General features: G+C 36.7%; 1 protein-coding gene across 2 annotated transcripts in view; it reads left to right on the forward strand.

Annotated features, from left to right (window-relative positions):
• The window catches only part of ASXL3 (ASXL transcriptional regulator 3), a 175880-nt gene that overhangs the window by 58987 nt on the left and 92856 nt on the right, over window positions 1-24037 (forward strand). For both annotated transcript variants that reach the window (XM_042911003.1, XM_042911004.1), the window contains exons 4-5: window positions 8162-8270; window positions 9495-9603. In XM_042911003.1, the coding sequence (XP_042766937.1) occupies window positions 8162-8270; window positions 9495-9603 (218 nt within the window). The remainder of the gene's footprint in view (window positions 1-8161; window positions 8271-9494; window positions 9604-24037) is intronic.

Here is a 24037-nt window from a genome sequence, read left to right on the forward strand (position 1 = left end):
GGAGGCACATGATTTACCGGGTTGGATCAGATTATAGGAGAGTGGTCTGAGAGTAATCCGAGAGGCGGAGAAGGTAGGACTGTGATTTCAGCCTGGGAGTTTGTGCTTCTGAAACCACCGTTTTTAAAATTAAATAAATAAAATCCAGTGTGTGGCCTTGCCTGAGGAGTCTAAGCAGTGTTTTTGTTTGTTAACTGAATAGAAGCATTGCTTTGGCACCAGTGGGTAGGCTGCGTTGGAGCAGGGAGATGTTGAAGGCACAGTTAGGGGAGCTGTAGCACTGTCCACCGGTGACGCAAACACTGCATGAATTAGGATGCGAGGAAGTGAAAAGGGAAATTGAGAGATGAACTTTGTTGAGGCACAATAATTTGAGGGGTCTGAGAAATGCTTCAGTCCTGTGTGATGAGAAGGAGGATAGTGAGAGAGATAGAGGATCAGGAGGAAGATCTCCAGTGGGAGGATGAGTAAGATGATATTTATGTTGGGTAATACTGCAAATATATAGTACTTTCCGTTATATTATTCAATGCTATTTCAAGTCCCTGGATATGTTTTTCAATTTTACAAATATACACAGTGAAAAATACTCATCACAGTGCATTGTTTTTTCCACAGAGTAACGCATGCTTTGTATACCTTTAAAATAAGATTTTAAGCATTCAGCTAATAAAATTAAACATTCCTGGGAGTTACAACTGCTAGGTAGATTTTTCTAATGATCCTAGTCATAAATATAGTATAGCATTTTCCCAAGTATATTTCTTGGCATACTAAAATAGGGTATGTTGCTAAATACTATGGTGGGAAAGATTTTTTTTTTTTTAATTGCTTATGCTTAGGCAACACTGAGTTAAGGAGGTTTCTTGAGTTAAGGAGGATTTTTTTTCACAGACTTTATTATATAATAATGTATTTGGTGAGTTTGCAAAGCATACAGTATGCTGCTTTTCAAAAATTCATATGACAGTCTTTGGGCGCGGCACTTGGGACTAATATCCTATAGAACACATTCAGAAATGCTGTAGTATTAGCCATTGCTAACGAGTTGGGAGAGGAGGAAGAGTACACGTAGAATATAGAAATTTAAATCATTATTTAAACTAATTTATCATACCAAATAGAAGTAATGTCTGTTTTTTAATGTATGAAGTTCACCATTTTGTTTTGAAAGATATATTTTTTGGCCTAATTGAAAATATTCTCTTTGAGATTGTGGTAACGGAGAAATAGTATAAAGTCTTGAAGAGCCACCAGTGCCCATGGGTTGGTTGCCCCTGCATTAGAGTTGGTGACATAAGAAATTGGCACATGAACCCATCTCAGTCATCTTCTTGGAATAAACTAAGGATAACATTTAAATTTGAAATGATTTTCCTCCTGTCGTGCCACATGCCTCAAGGCTCCTTTCTCCTAAATCCCTTGTCATTTTGTATGTATTCAGAGAATTCAGCTGAGCTCAGTCTGCATTTCTTTTATGTGCAAAGCGCTGTCAGAGTGCAAATTTATTTCAAGATTAACTTGACATATATAAGGTGCTCAATAAATGTTTATTCAATTAACAGATCGTGTTATTCTTTAATGATCCAATTCTACAGAGTCCTCTCAGTCATGGGCCTGAATTCTCTATCATATTCTCTCAAAGTTCTTTCTTCTTTAATTTGCAGAGGTAGCATTACCTAAGGAAGATGAACGGCGATGTCATCTTCTGCAGCCTAGTTCTTAGAATAATGGAATCTACCCAGAGGGCGTCATTGCTATAGGTGGCATTGAGTGAGGATGGAACCAACCACGTTTATCGTTTGCCAGCATCTGGCTTCTCTTTGTGTGTTTCCTTCAAGTGCTACATTTTCTTTTTTAGTATCCAGGGTTAATTAAGTGGAGGAGGCAACTGTGGGGAGAAGAATGTGGGAGAGTGGAAGAATTCTGCATGGGCTTTGGAATCAGAATAGAATTTGGATTTCAGCTGTATCACTTAGTTGTTATTTGACTGCAGTAAGATTTTTCACATCTCAGCCTCAGTTATATCTGCGAAACTGGAAATCATGCTTACCTCTCATGGTGGCTACACGGAATATAAATAATAGTTGTGAAAGCCCGGTCACATTCGAAATGCTCGGTAAATGGGAACTGTAATAACAGATATTTATTATTATTGTTCTTTCCCTACTACCTTTATTGAATATCTTATTTTCACTGTTATTCACATGTGAAAGGCGATGGGGTTGGAGTTTATGCATTCCACGTCTTCACTTATTTTTGCTGATGAAATGAAAATGAAATTAGACCAAATCTTAACCTGAACCAGTTCTTCAGACAAGTTACAAAATAGTTAAATTCTTTCCATTAGCCATCTTGTGTACCTCTCGATGTTGGTCTCTTTGAGGAGGAGGAGTATTCATAAAAATGATAGTTCACAATCTTTTGAACACTTACAGTATGCCAGACACATTTCTAAGTGTTTTACATGTTTTAAGTCATTGCTCCTTCAGAATAATCCCCTATGAAATAGTGACTCCTGTTACCACATTCTGTAGTTGAGGAACCTGAGACCCAGAGGGGTCAATTCTGAAGTCACACAGCTAGTAAATGGTGTAGCCTCCATTGAATTCAAGCTGACAGGCTCCAGAAGCCCCAGCCTTACTCCTTGTGCTCTGTTGTCTCTCCTGGTATAGCAGTGGTAACATGGCATGGGGAGAGACAGTTGTCAACGTCCAGCTATAGTGTGCTGTGTTGTTATTCAGTGTCTGGATTTATAGATGCCTCACCTCAGATTTTAGTTGGGGGCCTTTAAAAATTATAATTTGGATTATAGGCTTTAATTGACACTTGTAGAGGCCTATTTTTTTCTCCTTATAGGTACTATTTTAAAATAATACTGGGCATACTTTTGTCCTGTATTAATGTTTTGGGAACCCTGCCTCCTAAAACAGAAGGTCACTTTAATGAACGTGGTTGTATGAACCACTGTAGTCTACCTGGTGGTAGCTGGGTAAGGTCTCCAAAGTGAATAAAAGATCTAAGTTCAAATTCCTGTTTATCCTAAGAAGAGTATCTTTTTGTATTGTTCAGGCCAATCAGAGACATGCTTAGGTTTGGAAATTGTTTCTCTAGTTTTGAGAATTGCATGACATATGTCACTTGGTAATTATTTCATTCCTCGATATATCTACCTCCTGAGAGTACCAGTGCTGCATTTCTAATTTTACCATAGAGACATGTTGAATTTTGAAAATCATGTGGATATTCTTCACATGGAAATATGCAAAATATCTTCCTTTTATGACACATCTCTTGAGTTAATTGGTTATTCCTATTTATTTTTATATTTTTAAGACTTATATCTCATGTCTGTGCTGGTTAAAACTGTTCATTAGTGATTTTCTTAGAGGCACTATAAGAGTTTGGAACACTGTTTTTGTCTTCAAAATCAAATTTCAAGGTTGCGTTAGGTCATTCTTTGGCTAAATTTTATGTGCTGGGATTATTTAGGTAATGTATATAGCTTTTAAGTTTTTATTTTCAGTCATTTTCAAGAGTTCCAGGCTGGTGGTAATTTTTCTCAAGAGTAAGAAGTTAGTTTGGCCTTGACTTTCTAGAATTTTTTTAATCATGTAGGTTACTGATTTATCAGGTGTACAGTGTGCCTGTATGTGTTAAGGAGTCATCAACACTCACTGTTTATTCTTCTCCACTACTAATGACTTGCCCATTGAATATGTAAATGAATAGACAAATCCAAAAATGAACTGTTCATTTTTATGATTTTAAAAACATTTTGGTGAAGTATAACTATAGTTAGATGCACAAATCCTAAGTAAACAATTTAATTTTCACATAGTGAACACAAAGATCCTGTATCAAGAGCTAAAATATTACTTGCACCCCAGAGGCCCACATAATTTCCTCTTAAAAATATAGCCTTTACAGTTAAGATATTGTCTTTAAGCCGTCAATACTGGAAGTACTTGAAAGGAGCTATTAAGAATTTTTTTGAAAGGAGAGTGAACGTATAATTGTTTCTATTAATTTATATTAATAGCACTTAGCACATAACTGTTAATAACACAATAAATGCTGTTAACAGCTGCTTCTTGAATTTGTTGAGTTTTTAGACTTATGTTGTTCAGGGTTAATTTTTTGATGCTCCCATATTTGAAAAATTAGATTGAAAATGTTTTTTGGGAATAGCTTTTATCTGACATTTTTAAGAGATACTTAGTAAAATAGTCTAAAAGTTGTGTTACTTAAATATTGTATAGCATTATTATTTTATACATAAAGGAATGGAGTACCACAATTATGATATTTTCTTTGTCATGTCTATAAATATTCTTCCAATTGTGTTCCCTGGGTATGTTTCTTCCAGTTGTATTCCCTGGGTGTGTGTGTGTGTGTGTGTGTGTGTGTGTGTGTGTGTGGTTTTTAAAATTATTAAAATAGATAGGCTATCCATTCCCTTCACTAAGTGTGCACTATTAGTAAAATTTTATGTGTTCTGTCAGCAATTTGATGTGATAAAGCAATGGGTTTTCTGTAGTTCACACAGCACCAGGGCTCTGCAAAGCATCTCTGGGGGTTCTTTGATGTCTAGACAGTTTAAATTATGCCTGCTCCCCTGCCTCCAAATTCCACCCCTGTTCTGCTTCAGGGGTTGTGGGAAATGAAAACAAACCAGAAGGGTTCCACAACCCTACAGTCTAGGGAGAAAAACAAACAAGTAGAATAAGCTGTATATCTACCCTGGCAGGTGTATAGGAAAGGGCCCAATTAAAGGGAATGGCAGAAAGAAAAGAACGGGGGACAAATACTGTCCTTCTTATTTATTTCTAATTATATTTATGATACAGAAATACATGTGCATTGTGGACAGAATGAAAACGTTGTGGAGGCATTAGGGAAGGAAGTATGAGTCACCTTCTACCCCAGCTCCCCAGGTTTTCCTCCCCCTTGGCAGCCAAAACTACAAGTTCAGTGTGTGTCTTGTATATTGCCCTGTTTATTGAAATGGTAAGATGCAGAATTGTATTTAAAGTTGGAAAACTAACTTTCTTTTCTTCCTTTTTTCTTGGTTTTCCTTTTATAATTCGGGATATCACGATTCTTCCAACTCATCTTTTTAGAAAGTAAGTAACTTTTGAAAGTTCAGAGTTTTTTTTGTTGTTAAAATGTTGTTTTGTTATTTCAGATCATATACACACATGCATATTTTATTATAGAGTTTTTAACTTTTAAAGTTCCAACTGAGGTAATTAACGCTTGCCTTAACTGTGAACGAAATGTGTTTTTTTGTTAATTACAAATATGAAATGCTATGTAAAAGTTGTTCATGCTATCTAAGAATACATTTCTAACATATATTTGTCTTATCTTCTTTCATGCCCACAGTAAGTCATTGTAATATATATTAATACATAAACATATATAAATATATTTTCTTCAAAGCAGGCCAAGGCATGCCTGCTAGATTTAATTTTTTAATACGAAATTAATAAAAACATATAAATAAGACTTTTATTTACTACTGTTCAGTAATAGTTCGTGAAGACATTCATTTCTTCAGGAAAAGCAATCCAAATTTCTAGACTGTATGGGGTTGTTGAGGCTAATAGCAATAAATAAATAGTATGAAGGATTTTTTAAAAATGCATTTTCCTATGTCTGTTCTGCATTGGATGAAACAGTTGATGCTAATGTTTTATTGTTTTTTAAAAAAATAGACCTAATATAGGGTTTTTTTTTTCTGTAAAGAAATGCAGGTTGTAAGCTTAAAACTAAGTGACTAATCAGCCAGTGATTTGAGTTGTAAAATTTGCATTTCATTGCAAAATATTTTCTAATTCTTCTAAAATGCAAATGTTGTTTAGTTTTGAAATAAAACAGATTTCGTATGTTTATTTTGGGAATGATTTGGGAGAATGACGGTAGTCATTGAGACTTGGGGATACACTGTCATGTGATTGTGAAGTACATATTTTTAAATATTTCCATAGTAAATCTTTACTTTATGGAATTAATAAACAGTATAATTTAATAATATATTCATGCTCCACAGAGCTTATTATTTATATGAAACTGGGTGCTTATCACTTACATTTGCAGCAAGCATAGCATTAAACTGCTACTTAGTAGTCAATTTATCTTCTACAATTATCTTCATTTACTGCACCTTAGAAAGAAAATGTAAATTGTAGTGATGTTAAATTGCATTTGTTTAGCACTTTTTGTCTTTAAATTTGTAGTATTCTTTCATATTCTAAATCTGTGTTAGGACTTTAGGAAAAAGCAAGAAGAATGTGTGTGAGGTTTGCTGTTAGGTGGGCAATTTTATTGTTACATTTTTAAAAGTCTGCATTTTTTTTCATTTCTATGTATTGGATTCTATTTTACTTATAGTGTTAACATTTTCTTGCCAAGTCCCTACAGAAAGTCTGTGTTTCTGACAGTTTCACTAAATTAAAACTCCACAAATCTGGCATAATAATTTCCCAGCTTCAATTTGTCTGTGCTTTTATCTAAAGAGAAAATGACAAAAATAGGTATTTTGGAGTGTTCAGTATAACATGTACAGCATTATTTATCTGGAATTTGTTCATGAACAGAGATATTTCTGGGAGAGATGAATATATTTTACTGTATAAGGTATGCCTAGCCCACTTGAAATATGAGCAAAAAATCTTTTGTGAGGAAAAATAATGAAATGAGGTCTGTAAACTTGGAGAAGCCTCCCAAGGAAAGATATTACATAAATGCACACAGTAGAATTACCACGTATACTTTAGTGTTATCACTGCATTGTTCTATGACCAAATTTATGTTAGGGCTCTTGCTTCCTGTCAGATCCAATGGGATCATACTGACATGTTGGCAAAGAGAAGCCTCTTCCTAAAATGAGAGTGTTCTTCTTATTGTAATTCTCATAAACCTTTATGACTATGATGTATATATATGCAATATATACAATATATGCAATATACACACACACACATGCTGTTGCAACTTGGCAAATTTAGCCTTTTAATTTTATTGTGAGTTTTCATAGTAGGTAAGAGATTTAATAGTCTTCGTTTTTAGAAACTTTTAGTAAGCAAAACTATGTTTCTGTCATAGAAATTCAAATTTCAAAACCTTAATATCCTAGAGGTTCTCTTCTCTGAGAATATTTTGGATTAAATACCCAGAACCCATATGACACAAATGGGGTGGAGTAGGGCTTCTAATCAATATTGGTTCAATCAAATATCAATCTTTTAGCATATTAGGAAGTAAAATGTAAATGGCAACATTAGCAAATGAAAGTAATAATACTAGCTCTAACTTCTGGTTTGCAAAATACTAGTTTGCAAACAAAAAAAAAAGTTCTAAAGTCTACTCCAGAAAATACATACATATACATTTCATAAACATCTTTCTAAGTATAATGAATGCATTTCAATGTTTGTACATATGTGCATTGATATTTTTAATTATTAGTTTAATTCTGTTTGATTTCTTTAAAAAATCTGTTTTCATAATTCAGTCACTTGCAGTTTTACTACAGAACATAATTATTAACTGGGTAGAATTCCCAAACACATACTTTTTTATTGACGAATCTGAGCAACTGATGTCATTGTAGAAGCTGTATCAGAGGTATAAACACAGATAGACATTTTTATTTGGCCGTGTGAGAAATGCAGTCCTGTGAGTAACTTAAATACTTGTAATTTCAAATCAGTTCTTCCCTGGTTTCTTATTATTCTTTTGTTGCTTTTCAACCTATAGGATGGAGCTGTCCTTGAACTTGGTTTATTTGATCATTCAAGTGCAACCATCAAGTTGCCTGTAATATTTAAAAACTGAGGCTTCGTGGTATTATTTGTAAAATAACAGCACATTAACGTTTGGGCTTTGGTTTCTTGGAAATAAAGTGTTGGTTGCTTTATGAATAAAAGCATAATTTCAATTCAGGAGACTTTTTGCCTGAAGCCTATAAGACAGATGCATCTGATTAACTTTGGCAAAACTGGACTGGCCTGTTATTGTAATGTAGATGTTTTCAGGGTTGGAAGGATATTTTAAAAAGGCATGTGAGAAGGTCTTTTTTTGAGAGACTGAGAACAGTTTTGCCACAGAAACTGCATCTCAGACTGCTTCATTTTTGCACACTTTTATTTTCTAGTGGAACTTCTCCATTAGCCTGTCTGAATGCAATGCTTCACACTAACACTCGAATAGGGGATGGAACATTCTTCAAAATCCCTGGAAAGTCAGGCCTCTATGCTCTCAAAGTAAGTTGGATTGTTCTGCGTATTATGTCTGTTATTACTGCGTATCATGCGTTTTCTCAGACATGTGAAGGTAAACAAAATTAGATTTGGGTGAAGGGTAGAAAAGTGACCCCTATGCCTTTTAAATGTTTTCAGATGTCTTAAAAGTGACTTCATATTAAGAATAAACAATGACATTTTTCTTCAAGGAGAGCATATCTGTGGTTTCAGTCTAACATATGGTAACGGAAAATAGTTGTGGCTTCCTTAAAATTCTTGATTCTTAAAAATTTACATGGAGGAGTGCCATGAGGCATCAGCCAAGAGCTTAAGATGATCACAGTTGCCGTAAACTATTTGACTTAATGACCATCAGTTGATATACAGACTTCACACCTGTGTGCCTTTCTGTCTTTTATAAAAATAAGTTTATCCATCCTTCTTGAAAAGTTGCTGATTTAAATTAATCGTTCAGTTTTAAAACAGCAAGGGAATTTTAAATAATGCATTCTTGTTGTGTGAGAAGAATAGAGAAATGACATAAAAAGACTCAGATGATTGAGTCTTAATTATTTTAGTGTAATCCCCTTCCCAACTAGAATGAGAAGTGTTATCTAAGATGCAAAGTTCCAGAGGATAAAAGCCGATGGTCTCCAAATGGTTGTGTAACTTGGAACAATAATAAGTCAACTTATTTTTCTTATATTTTAAAAATAAGTCACTGTTTTTAATAAATGATGGATTACCTTTAAAGGTCATTAATTTCCTTTGAGAAGGCTGTTTTTAATGCTAAACGTTATACCTGGCAAAGAAGCAAAGGTTCTTTCTCAGCCATTAAGCCCTCATCACTGTGTGCGTTTCACAAAATAACCCAGGTTAATCAAAAAGACTTGTATTATTTCAGTTGCTTTTTGTAGGTACCTGGGTATTTAATGTACTGGTAAAATTCTGAGTTGTTAAACCATTTCCTAATATAAGGAGGAATGTAGAATTGAAAAAAAAAATGGAAGCAGCATATGTCACTTTTGAATAGATTTTAAAAGGTTATCTACAAAAAATCATCTGTGGCAGCGTACTTTTCCTAGTTTTTTTTTTTTTTTGAAGGACTAATTTTACATTAAGTAAATCTGTTGAAATTCCAAGTTATAAGTAACAGTAGTAATACTTTAGGACTCTGAAAGTATTTTAAATGTTTTCAGTTGCCAGTACATCTCCATAAATCATCATTTTTTAAAAATAATATAGAAAGAGGAGTCGTCATGCCCAACTGATGGAACATTGGATTTAGGCTGTGAGTCTGAACTGGATGGCGCAGAAATGGCAGAGGCCAATGCCAGTGGAGAAGGAAATGGAGGTAAGTGTGATGAACTTTAAGATATAAACCTTACTCTTAGAAATTACGTAGAAGTCCAATAATTCACAGATTGAATTCCTGACCATTATAGATATAATTTCTTCTCTACGTTTTTACCACTTGCTTAGATTCAGCATCAAGTAATTTTTATTCAAAAGATTATCACCTAAGAAAAATATGCATTTATTTGCTTTTTGTTTTAGTTATTTTTTAAAGTATGGACTTTTCTGGGTAATATTCTCAAGTGCTCTCAGTATATTTCTCCTGTAAGATGAGGGTGTTACTGGGGGTATCCGGTGGTTTTATTCTTATGTGAGACAGAGAATGCTGTTTTGTCTTTGATTGTGTTTCTTTTTTCCTGTGATCACAAGTAGTTTGATGATCTTAGTATTCCTAACAATGAAACAAGGACCAAATAAGTTATGTTCTCGTGAAACCCTTTTGAAAAGTGAGCAACCCTTCCAGAATTCTAAGGGGGCATTTTCTGCCTCTGAATTCTGCCCATGTTAATTCATTTTTATCTTTCTCAAGACATGTGCATTATGATTGCATTAGTGTATATAATTCCTGTACTGCAGTTTTAGCGAATCTTTGTTCCACAAATGCTGCTGTACTTTTTCCTACCCTACCCACTAGTCTCACAAAGTGGCCCAGATCATGATTCAGGAGGAAGACTGTGTCATTAAAGCCTCTGTTGGTGGACTCATAGAAATCAGTAAATTATCTTTACACAAACAAATCTTAAAGGATCCTTGCAGAAATATCGTATTTCAGTAATAGCCCAAAGCCATTCATTTTATTAACGGCCACACATAGTCCCTTTGTATTCTGACTGGACACTCCTGCCCTGTAAGTTGGTATGATTTCTGATAGTCCCCAGGAGACTGATTTTGCTTCAGTGCCTATCTGATCTGCAATAGAGGTTGTGAATTAAAGTAGGAAACACAGATTCTTAATAAAAGGGCTGAAGTTAGCTTTGTGGACTTTTTTTTTTTTTTTTGAAAACCAACTCTCACTGAATTTGAGGTCCCTATTCTTACACCTTTTGAAAACTCACCTCACCCCCATGCTATCGTTGTGGTAGTACTGTGAATTTTGACGGGGCCTTGTGGTTACAGAGAGAACAAGGCAGAGATGCACAGCAACTTTTGGCCTTCTGGAGGGGCTGCTAGATGGAGCAAACTGTTCTCCTTCAGAAAGATGAAGGGGAATCTTACTGGATTATCCCTCTTGTTGCACTACTGGCTTCAATGGGCACTTGTGTTTCCCTCTCTCCCTCTCTCTCAAACTATTGAGCTTCTATGTGTCCTGTACTATTTTCAACACTGCAGTTACAGCAGTAAAAACAAGAACAAAAAGAGACCTCCCCTGGGTCTTAGATGGGTAGAGATACAGACATTAAGCAAAATAAGTATGTAAAATGTATAGCTTCTTCAGTTCCAAAAAAGTGATATGGGGCAAAATAAATGAGATAAGAGTCAAAGAAAGGGGCACATTTGAGAAAGATCTGAGGGGAATAAGGAAGGCAGCAGGTATCTAAGGATGAAGAGTTCTAGGTGAAGAAGCAGCAATTACAGAGGCCTTGAAGCAGGAGAGTTCCTGGAATATTCCAAAAACATCAAGAGCCTAGTGTGGTTGGAGGCCAGGGTGAGCAAAGGAGAGGATGGTAAGATACAAAGTTAGAGAAGTTATGGGGCCAGATATTATGGTGCCTTGATCTTGCCTTTTGCTTTGAATTAGATGTTCAACTCTTGTAGGGTTTTGAGCTAGAGAGACAAGGAGCTCACATAGATTTTAGCAGAAGCTAAAGTATAGCAGGAGCACTAATTACAAATATATATATATATATATATATATATATATATATATATATATATATATATATATATATAGGGGAACAAGGACAAAAACCAGAGACCAGTTAGAAAGCTTTTGCCATAATCAGATAAGAGTTTGAATAAAAAGAGTAGCAGTGGATATGCTGGAAAGTGATTGGATTCTGGATATATACGAAGCTAGATCTAACAGCAGCTGCTAAAATTAGTATGGCTGTGACATAAAGAAAGGAGCTGGAGATAACCCCCAAATTTGAGTGTGAGCAGGTAGAAGAATTAGCATTATCTTCAACTTAGATGGAAAATCTGCAAGAGAATTAGTTTAGGAGACAGAATTGTTGATAGGGAACTCAGTTTGGGACATATTAAGTATGACCTTCATTTTCAACACCCAGGTGGATGTGTTAAATAATTGGATTTATCAGTCGTGGATTCATGGGGAAGATCTTGCTGGAGATACACGTGTAAAAGTGGTCAGTTTATAGATGATATTCAAAGATCATAAACAGATGAGATCACCAAAGAACTGAAGGCAGATAGAAGAGAGAAGAAGCCCAAAGACTGAGCTCACGGGCACTTGAATTTTAAGAACTTGGAGAAATTATAGGAAATAATTACAACAAATGCGACTAAAGATAAATGGATAGAAGAACATGTCTGTCCTGGAAACCAAGAGAAGAAAGTGTTTCTGGGGAGGAAGCACCTTAAATGTGCCAAATGCTTTTGATGGATCAGCTTATAGTGAAGACTGAGAATAACCATTGGATTTAGCTTTGTGAGGTTGGTGATGAACTTGGCAATGACAATTTCTGTCCACTGCTGAGACTGCAAGCCTGAGTGGAGTGGTTTCAAGAGAATAGGAGGACAGAAATTGGAGTCCCCAAAAGATGATTCTTTCAAGGATTTTTGAGATAAAGGGAAGGTGTGAAATGGGAAAATGGCTAGAAGGGAAAGTGGAATCAAAAGAAAGTTGTTTTGGGGCACCTGGGTGACTCAGCCAGTTGAGTGTCCAGCTCTTGGTTTTGGCTCGGGTCATGATCCCACAGTTTGTGAGTTTGAGACCCGCAGTGCAGAGCCTGCTGGGATTTTCTCTCCCTTTCTCTCTGCCCTTTCCCCCTTCTCTCAAAATAAATAAATACATTTTTTTAAAAAATAAAGTTTTTTTTAAAATGAGAGATAAATATTAGAATAATTCTAATTATTCTAGATAATGAGGATATTGAGTTGATATCCTCAACTGGATGAGGATGAGGAGAATCCAGTTGAGGAGAATTTGATAATGAGGAAGGTGACCTGTGACCGTGTGCTTGATTAGATGAGAGGAAATGGGATCTATTAAATGGATGAAGAGATTGGCCTTATAAGATTGTTTGATTTGGTGTTCTAGAGAAAATGAGTTAGAAGGATAGGTGATGTGAGTGGAATGCACGAAATTGAGGTTAGGACGATATTATGGAATTTATGTCTGAGATGAGAGGAAAGAAAGAAGGGGGCTAGGTTTAAGGCTGTCATGAATGGTTAGGCAGTGTGCGCCCTCTTCAGAGTGGCCTGACTGAAGGGACCATTATCAGTGGCTGAAATTCAGCAGCCCTCTGTTTGCTCAGCCTAGTGCTATGGGATGGAGCTGGGTCTCCTTGGAGGAAATGTTGCTTTTTCTTATTTGCACAAAGACGTAGAGGCTGGTGGTAGCCCAGGTGTAAAGTATTAGAGAATCATCTGTGTGGATATTGAAACAGGCAATTATGTTAGAACTAGCACTGAAAGGGTGTGACATTTAGGAGTTAAAATCTTCAAAACATGAAGAGGGGTAACCCAGGAGTTGGTAGATGAGTGCAGGAAGGAGCGGTAGTTGTTACTATGGTCTCATGGAGTGAGATAGCATGCTGGAGGCGTCTAATAAGCAGCAAGGGGAAACAGAGACCACCTATCCCATCTCCAGTCCCAGTAGTACAAGATGTATGGAAAAGTGAGGGACTTCTGCCTGAGAGGCTTCCAGGGAAAGTGGCAGTGTTCACTGGAGAGAGTCGGGTTTTGTTGTAGATCCAAGATGTGAGTGGAATATTCTGAGAAGAGATGGAGGTTAATGGGAGATTTTGCTAAATGACTAATTCGGAATTTCAGAAGAAACAGTGGGAGGGTTTTAGCGGCTGGAAAGGGGTGGAGACAGGGTGAGAGCACTCAGCCAATAACCAAAACAAAGCAGGATGAGTAAATTCCCCTAATTTGAAATGTGGATAGGTACTTCACACAATAACACATACCCACACATCTCCAGCTAATGTGACCGAGACTAGATTTTCTGGTTTCTCCTTTGAAGTTGCATTAGAGAAATTGCTTTGGGGAATCACTGAACGGACAGTAAACAGCTTATTTCCTTGAATATTCCTTGACTTTTACACTTTTGCATCTTATGGCAAACCACAAATGCTTCTTTTAGGATAACTATATTTCCTATCCACGTAAATACCATATTCTTCTGTTTATATCCCACGAACCTTGCCAGACCTAGATATTGAAAATATGAATGCCTCTAAGACCCAGCCTCTGTAAGTTGTTTACATGTATATGGTTTAACCCTCACAACATTCTTAGGAGATAATTAGTCTTTCTAGGCTCTGTTACTTTTATTTTTCTCTTCCTTCCTTCCTTGCTTGGAAGGAAAGGAATCTTTCTTTCTTTCTTTCTTTCTTGGAAGGAAAGGAATCTTTTTTTCTTTCTTTCTTTCTCTCTCTCTCTCTCTCTCTCTCTCTCTCTCTTTCTTTCACCTGTGAGAAGACAAACTTAGGTATGTTAAATATCTCATCCAAGTGGTAAGCCAGGTAGATGTATGTGACACCAAAAGCCAGGCTGTAACCACTGTGAACTCTCTTGGAATCACAAGGAACACTAACGGCCAGGAGTCATTGCTACAGTTTGCTTTTCCAACATTTGTTTAAATCTATTCTGATTATAGACTTGAGAATTTGACAAAGAGGAACCCCTGGCTTATCCAAATTAAGGAGTAGGGTATCACATGATTTCTTACAAATTGATAGTAAAGTCCTGAGCCAGCTCAGGTGGTTTCCTTGCTGAATCTGTTTCTAATACATATTTGAACCAGAAGTTAGAATGGATGCAAGTTCTGCACTTCTTACAGCTGTACAAATATACTTTGAAAATATAATCAGAGAGTGAAGGTGGGGATGTGTGGACCTGGGAGCCAGGGCAGAGGGGAGAGGGGGAGGGAAAGGGGAGGGTCCCACCATCTGGTTTTTTTCTTCTCCTCTCTCATTCCTCCTTTGGGATGAAAGAGCCGGAAGTGTTGATGTGAATAATAACTATCAATCGGTAACATCGCCTTGTGGCAATCCAGAGAATAAGCTATTATAGAGTTATTTCAAATGAATAAAGATCAACTGACATCCACTGCACCATTAAAGGGGGTAAGCAGAGAAATATTTTTTAAGTATTTTTAATATATTTTAAATTTGTATTTGTTTTAAAAAGCCCTTACAAAAAGTGGTAATAAGAAATCTTAGCAGCTTGATTCCAGTCAGTAATATTTGAATCTTTAGATTTGAGATAATAACAGTAATGCTTTAGTCCTCCTCTTGCAGTCAGTTGGCCAGAGAAACATTCTTATTAAATGGGTGATCTTTTGCCAAGGTATTTTGTTTTAAAGTTCTGTTGAAAATTTTACAGAGTGGCAAAAGTGGTATATTATCGATTATAGAATTTACAAGACACAGAACTATAGTTACGTTTCTTTGACTCCTACTAAACAGTTTGTCAAGTTCATAAGAATTAGACATGCAGACTCAAGAAGGTAAACTCTTCAGATTTTACAGGCTTTAGCTATAGAGATTGAAGAGTGATTTAGGTGAATCACTTGATACATCTTTGTTGACAACCCATGACCATTTATGCCAATATAAGTATAGATCTATGTCACCCAAAGAAAATATTTTGAATTTTATGGGCTATTTTAGTCAGAGATTTATGGGTATATTTGTGTCTGAGTTGTTTTCTGAGGATAATACATTGGTATATCATGAGTTTGCTCACACATATTAAGTTGACTTACAGTGCATTGCTGGCTGCAGAACCCATACATATTTTATATGAAATGATCGTATCACTACAGAGCCTTCACTCTCTTCACCTTCTATTTATAACTTGTTATTAACAAGAAAAAAATGAATTTCTCTTTTCGTGGCCCTAATTTATATTGCATGTTTAAAATCAAAAGCAACCATCCTACTATTTAAAAGGAAAAAACTGGAGAATGTACAATTTTCATCCACAGAGATCAAAAAAGGTTCTGCTTGTTATTAACCCTAATGGCTTTCAGGGAGGAAGCAGCACTCTAGCAGGGGAATTAGTATTTTAAAAGTCTCTATTTAGGAGAAAAATTATAGAGAACATATATCCTATGTTTTAGCCCTTAGATCCCAGGGTAAATAATGATTCCAACATTTGAAGAATTTTATATGGTCTTTTTTCATTATTCTTTATGGCCAGCTTTATAAGTGGGTTTCTGATTGTATGATTCTTGGCAGAGTTGTGTTAACTTAATGAAACATTATTCAGCTCACTCTTTGTTTTCGTTGGCTCAGAGGCCACAGTTTAAGGGGTCTTTTTTCAGAAGTGAAAAGTGCTTTAAGATGGCCTGAAGTGTGTGGATAGGATCTCTGTTGAGACATCAATTACATACAGATGAGGAGCTTCCTGGAGGAAGTGAGAAGTGTACTAATGAAGCTGTAGGTGCCCTCAGGGAGCAGTCACACTGACAGTTTATCAGTGACAATTTTATATAAGGGGTTGGGGAGAAGAAAATGAGGGGACGGTGGAGCTGTGAAGGCAGTGTCTTGAGCAACTTTGGAAGATTTTGCTAATGTAAGTGGTGTCTTTTTCCTTGTGGTGGTATTGGTCTGGTCTTGCTGGAGATTTTTCAGTAGCTAGTCTGTGATTGCTCCTGTGTGGTTTTACATAGGATAGCCTCTGTGTTCATGATTAATTTCTACCTGACAGCCATTCCTAGAATGAATCTGGCAGATGAGGGAATCTTGCAGATGACGCTTTCAATGACTGGACCAGGTCTCCTGCTTTTCTTAGGTTAAGCTAATTGGTCTTCTCTTTCACATTTCTTTTTCCTCAACAGCTTTGTTAGCTCTTGGAGACACCTGTTCTACATTGGTGGCCTAGAGAAACTTAAGTATATGAAAATTATATTGTTTTAGTTACGTATGGAAGGAAATATGGGGGAAAGAGAATACTCTTCACAGTCAGAAATGACCATTGGCAGGATATCAAGGCTCCTCTGCCTCCTCTTTCTTATTCTTCCTTCTCTCATCCCAACCCACAGCATTCATGACTTCGAGTTCATGCAGCCTGGCTCTCAAGCCAGCATTTGACTTAAACCAGTCAATTCAATTAGACATTATTCTAATAGTAAGTGTCCAGAGGGATAGGAATCTCTCAGTCTCCTTTATATTTGTCTCTTTGTTGATAAGCTTTAGAGTCAAGAATTTTTTCCTTATGCTGATTTTTTTTTTTTTTTTTTTTTTTTTTTTTTTTTTTTTTTGCTTTTAATTAAACTCATTCCCTGTTGTTTTTTTAACTCTCTGGTGATGGAGAACAGCTGAGCATCATCTAGACCCCACCCCCTTCATCTCCTCCAAATAACTTATCCCAGCTCTTTTAAACATTACTTATGGATACTATTTTTCATTTCTTTTACCCATTAGGGACTTCTTTTTGTTACATACTTCCCCTTGAACTGTGGACTTTGTTCCTGTATAAATGGATTTTGGTCACTTTTAATAGCCTAGAGTCATGGAAGAAAAGGAAGTTTTCTAAGTGCAGATAAAATGACCCATTTAAGTGTACTTTTCCCTTCTTTTCTCATGCTATGAGAAAAGTATTTCATAATATAAAGATTGGAAAGAGAGTATGATCTCATAATAAAAGCAAACTCCCTCTCAAATAAAACCAGAATTAAAGGTATTCCCTCAGTTACTCATATTAACTAGTGAAGCTTCTATCTGATTTATTAGTTTATAATTAGTATATAGGAACAAAGCACCTATTCTTTAAAGAGTAAAGCACTTTTTTTCATTGATGCCAGATTATCCATTCTCTCCTTTTTAAAGCAACAGTGTATAACCATTTCTCAGCAAACCACCTCGGTGCCTTATCTAGCTCCCTTTTTATTGTGTACTGGAGTTATCTTTTATGTGTCAAAGTATAAAGTACTTAGTCGTGATGCCCACGAGTGAAGGAAACATTTACCCTTGACCTGTACCAACGTTTTAATGATATTCTCCCTGCCTGCTTCTTGATATTTCTCATTTCCTAAGTGGATTTTGCTGTATTTCTGTGTAGATGTTTCAAGAACCTTATACAGTGTAGAAGATCACAGGTGTTGTGTAGTGTAAAAGAAATAGCTTCTACTGTTTCCCCCCCATTCAGGCAGCTCATTGTGTTATTATTCTCCCTAATTCTGAGAAAGGAATTTATATTGGTTCTGTGGTAGGAATGGATTAGGTGGTGAAAGGCTAGTACCTATAGAAGTGCTTTTCCTATTAAATCCTTATTTCTAGTTTGAGTTTCTCTTTTGACTATAAAGGGATATTTTTTTATGGATATCCAGAGATATTAGTGTAACTGAAAGGCTCTGGTGATAAATTGAGTGCCCATAGAAGGGATTCCCATAGTTGTACCTTCAGTGCGCAAATGTTCCTCCTAGTTACCTGTGGAGCTTCAGTGTCGTGTCCAGGGCAAACCGAAATATCTGTGAACCATTTACAGACATTGCAATGAAATTGCCGTCTGTCCAGTTCCATAATATCAGAGGAGCATCACTTACAGCCTATGATATCAGCCTGATTACATCTTGTTGGAGCGTGTTGTCACTGATAGACATTGCTAGCGTTATTATCATATGATTCACCATTCCCTTTGTTTTATTTTGCTCCCTTTTCTGCAAACCTCTTCTGACTAAAGAGAGGGCATTTTTGAGCTAATGATACAGTAAAAATTTCAGTTATATTAGCTATATCTTACTCATAGATGATAGTGCAAATATTATCAAGTATCAATACCTACAGTGTTTAGTAGACAATTTCTCCTTTGAAATTTTCTTAGGGAAAAATTGCTGTTTCCTTTATTTTATTGCTAGTGTTTCTCTATTTAATTGCTGGCCTTTCTTGGCAACTCATACACTTTGAGTTTTGTCTTTTATTGCAACGAGGGAAGTTGTTTAAATCCAGATATCTATACCCATCTTGCAATAAGGAATGCTTTTAGAGAGGGGAGTTCTCCTTAGTCTGGATCCAAAAATAATTAAGGAATTACCTTTTCTCTGAAAGAAATGGAGTCAAATGGATGTGATTTGGGGGTCAAATGGATTTGCCTGGTCATCATTAAGTCATTTAAAAGTTTTTGGCATGTATTTTGTTGCCATGTATATCTGGAACGTCTGATATGAACAATTTCAAATGTAAGTACGATACATAAAACACACATAATCCAAACATAAGCTTTTTTTATTATTTGTCATGTGGGGATACTTTTGAATTATTTACTTACCGATCTTTCAGAACAAATTTTAGTTATCACTGGTAGGTTTTCGTACACTTGGTTTTCCTCACATAGAATTAATATTTTTATATCCTTGTTCTTAGAAAAAATACATTTTTAAAAAGCTTTATCATCTCAAAGTCAGGTGTTGGGTTTTATTCACTGCTTTCCCCCTGCATTTTAAACAGCGCTTGGCGTGAAGGTGTTCAGTAAAAGTTTTGCGACCAAATGAATGATTCATAAATAAGCTTCCTCTAAGACTTCGTTCTCTTTTGAAATGTGATTGAATTCTAACCATGTGTCACTGTGTTATCCCTAACATACTCTGTGCTCTTCAATTTAAATTGTTTATTTATAAAACCTGTATTAAGCTTATAGTGTATAGCAGGATTATTTCTACAGAAAACTGTTTTGATTTGAGAGCATCTAGTTTGATCAGAAAATTGAAAGGGAGTAATTGGAGGGAGAACTGATAGAAATGGAATGGATCAAAGGCTGCTCTTCTTCCTGCCTGAGTTAGATCTTCAAACACCAGTTACCTCTGATAGCCTATTACTTACTGTGTGGTTTAGTGGGATACAGCAATTAATATCTTTGTTGCAGTGACTATATTGTGCACAGATCCTGGTCTGTGTTGTAGTTCTGCCCTCCTATAGCTCTGCCATTTTAAGTAAGCATTGTGATTTCTAATTTTGACTTTTAAATTATCTTTATTTTTATTCCACTATGCAAAACCTCCAAACTGACTTTCCTTTTAAAATAAGGCAACAAGTAAGGATGGCAGAAGGGAGTTTATCTGCATTGAATGGCAGGTCATGTGACTTTCCACTGACCTTCATAGGATGTTTTGTGGTTTGGTTTTCATATTTTCCCTAATTGACTTTAGGATAATTACAAACAGTTTCCTAAGATTAAAAAAAAAAAAAATTCACTTCTTGTATATGCTTTTCCATAACAATAAACTGTACTTTGCTGACATCCCCATTCACGAATTCTTATTAAAAGCCATAATTGGGGGTGCCTGGGTGGCTCAGTCGGTTGAGCGTCTGACTTCGGCTCAGGTCATGATCTCACGGTCTGTGAGTTCGAGCCCCACGTCGGGCTCTGTGCTGACAGCTCAGAGCCTGGAGCCTGCTTCACATTCTGTGTCTCCCTCTCTCTCTCTCTGCCCCTCCCCTGCTCATGCTCTGTCTGTCTCTCTGTCAAAAATAAACAAACATTAAAAATTTAAAAAGCCGTAATTGAAAGTTAACATTAAAAATAGATACTTTAGATAAATATAATGAAAATCAAATTTCACAGTTTAGTGTAATAAACTTTTATAGATCAACTGCTCTGTGCCTGTCTTTGCACATAAGTAAGTCCTGAGTTGCTGAAGCTGTGGCTGGTGAGGCAGGCAGAAGCACCAGTTGCGGTGAATGCCATGAATTCATACACTAAGTTCCAAGGAAACATGGAAGAAGGAGGAGTAAGCCTACCTCGGAGACTGGCACAGTCAGGAAGGCTTTGGGGGAAGCTGTTTGAGTTTGGTCTGCCAAGGTGAATTTGCTAGGCGAAGAGATGGAGAAGGGGATTCGAATGACGAATGATTAGAGCAAGCACAGTAAATACAGCAAGTCACTGTGTTCAGGAAATACCACAGGGTCTCAGTTGGCTGGATCCGAGACGATGGGAGTTGGGGAGGCAGACAAGATGTGAAACTAGAAAGAGAGACAAAGTCAAGGTTGCATTCTGTTTTCTCCCTTCTTTAGGTCTCGGTTTAAAGGTCGAAGCCCTCCTGTACCCTTTTCAGTGGATTAGTAATTACATTGTGGGGAGAATGTCCTATACCTTCTCTCTGTCACACAGCTTTAAAAATAGGAGCCCTAACCCGTATTTTCTATTCAATTTCATCTTCAAGTTGAATGGTGAATGACAAAGGGGAGAGAGGAGGACAGCATGGAGACTCTAGAGTCAGAAATCCAGTCTTGCTGGCCAGTCACCAGTTGCTCCAGCCTTCAGGACTGTTTCATGATGACCTGTAATCCTCCCTTTCTCTTTGCTCCTGAGCCTTCTAAGTAGAATATTTTGAATGAGGGCTTTGGGAATGTGAGTGTTAGTGAGATTGGAAGTGGTTGACAAACAAATACTGATAATCTCATTACCTGTTTGAATTTAAAGCTAGCAGATGAGCATTTAAGTATGTCTTTGGCTTTGCCTAGTTTTGGCAGCCAAGCAAATCGTAGACAGAAATAATACTTCTGTACCTTTTAAAAAAATGTCTTCTTGTCTTTGGTTTTTCCACCTATGGGAAGGGCAGGCAGTCTTGGAGGGTTTTGAGGTATAAATCCTGACATTCATTTTGTGATCATGCCAGTGAAGTTAGGGGGAAAAAATCTGCATTCGTTTTTGAATACCAAGAACATATCACTTTCTAAGCTGCTTGTCAGTGTTTGATATTTATTGGATAAAACATCTGCCCTAATTCTTCAGTTTCCTGGTTTCTGTTATAATTTCACATACAAGGGATTTCCCCTGGTCCTTCCTTTAACATTAGTTTTTCTTTGGCTTGTATTTCATAGGCCAGGCTCAGTCCCTTATATAAATATTCAGGCAACTGTTTAAAATGAGCCCTGTATTATTTATTTATCACATCTGTTATTAAGAAAGCTGCAAGAATTAAATAAAAGTGAAAACCGTGTGTTTTGTCAGAATATGAATCTGCGTGAACCTCCACAATCCAGCTACTTAGTGAGTGTTTTTCGATTCAGCCACCCTCACCAGATACATGGCAGAAGAATGAATAAAATCCTCATATGCGCGTGCTAAGGGTCTATTTTTGTCAGTGCACACATATACACACACAGCACACACAGGCACGTACACACCACACATGCAGGTGCATTGTTTGGAGCTTATGGATGCACTGCATTGGGCATTTTAGTCTTTCCTGTCTTTGTTCATTTTATTCTTGATGTTTTTCCTTAAAAATAAGGTATTTGGTTTTTTTAACCCAAAGGAACACTCACTTAGAGATTTTATTTTCTATTTTATTTACTTAAAAAAAATTTTTTTTAAATGTTTATTCATTTTTTCAGAGACAGAGACAGCGTGAGCAGGGGAGGGTCAGAAAGAGAGAGGGAGACACAGAGTCTGGAGCAGGCTCCAGGCTCTGAGCTGTCAGCATAGAGCCCAAAGTGGGGCTCAAACTCACGGACCGTGAGATCATGACCTGAGCTGATGCTTAACCGACTGAGCCACCCAGGTGCCCCCACTATTGTATTTACTTTTTTAAAGATTCTATAATTATGTTACTAGAAATAAATAATTAGGGGAAAAAATGGTTTTGTCCCAGGAGATAGGAGCAAGTTCCAGAAGAGGGGATCAGGGAGGAAATAAACTATATAGGAAGGAGTCCTCATGATGCTTCTCTCGAGTGTAGGATGGACTGGAAGATAGAGCAAAATAGAATTTAGTGGAAGGAAAATGAGTCATTTTGAGAAAAAAACTTCGTAGGATTCCTTGATGCTGTTTCGTTTTATCGCCCTGCCCTCCATCTGAAATTCTGGGCTTTAAGTTGAACAGAATCTTCCTTTTGGAAGCACAAAATACATGTGAATCACTATTGACATAGTGCAGTAGTGAATTTAAATCCAACAATGCAATATATTTTCTGATACTGAAATAGGTATCATGATATTCAGTGACTTTCTAGGTCAGAGAGAAATAGAGTGAGTTGTAAGGTACCTGTCATCCTCAGGAAGGAGAGCTGTGTACTGCTTATTGCTGCAGTCAGAAGAATATGAGGGGAATAGCAGGCTCCAATTACATACGTACTAATTCGGTATTTGTCATTTAAAAAAAATTAAAAATTTTTATTGGGAGGGACAGAGAGAGAGGGAGAGAGAGAATTCCAAGCAGGCTGCATGCTCAGTGTAGAGCTGCATGTGGGGCTCGATCCTATGACCGAGAGATCAGGACCTGAGCTGAAATCAAGAGTTGGACACTTAATCCAACTCAAGAGTTGGGCACCCAGGTGCCCCAGAATTTGTCATTTTTTGATCCTGCCTCACTGGAGTTTACCTTTGAAAGACTTAGGAATAAAAGTACTTCCTAATAAGCAAATTGGTAAATTTGTGTAGATGTTCAATATGCAGAAGCATTCTCCTGTTTTCCATAAATTCCCTAAAATCCAATTCCCTAAAATCCAAAATCTGCGTTTTGTTCTCCTTTTTAACTAATCAGTAAGTTTCCATTTGTCTAGGTGGAAATACTACTCTAAGAACGTGAAGTAATGAAATGCATTTGTTAATGCCCACTTTGCTTGTGGCTCGGCTTTGAGGCCCGTGTAGTTGGCATCATTTGACCTGTTGGCCACATTCCTCTCAGTTCCCGGTTTGTTACACTTCATAGAGACCTCAGAACATCGAAAAGACCATGTGTATAATCACCATAAAAGTCAATTTATCTTTGGAATGTAAACCGATGATTGATTTCTAATCTTTCTTGAGTAAGATTTGGCAGTGTGTTAAGATTTAAGTGATCATTTCAGGGAGAAAAACCTAGGAGCCATAGTTCATGCAAGCAGTGTTATAAAATGTTTCTTAACTACAACGTTTAGAGTGTTTTAAGGAAAAATGTCGTATGGTATCCCTGATCTTTAATTCAGGGGCTTCTCTGACTCCATCCATGGGCAAATACTTTTGCGTCTTCAACCCTAGTACTCTCTGGGCCGTTCGCTCTCATGTTTTTTCATGTCGGTGACTAAATGACTTGATCTCCCTGCCCTTATTAACTTCCTGTTACAGCACTTTCAACAGGATGCAACTAAATTAAACTTCTTTAGACACTAAGTTTTTGCATCAGTTGTGGGGCTTTGAGGCCGAATATTTTAAGTGGGAAACTATGGGTCTGGCCCAGGCTCCCATCTCTGCTATTTTGTTGGCTGTGATACTATTGACAAGTAGTTGAGCCTCTCTAAGCTCTAGTTTTCTCTCTCAAAAACAGAGACAATGCCTTTCCATCTTGCAAGGAAGCAGCAAGGAAGTGGCAAGGGTGAA

This window comes from Panthera leo, chromosome D3 (genome assembly GCF_018350215.1).
Source record: "Panthera leo isolate Ple1 chromosome D3, P.leo_Ple1_pat1.1, whole genome shotgun sequence".
In the NCBI taxonomy this organism is placed as follows: domain Eukaryota; kingdom Metazoa; phylum Chordata; class Mammalia; order Carnivora; family Felidae; genus Panthera; species Panthera leo.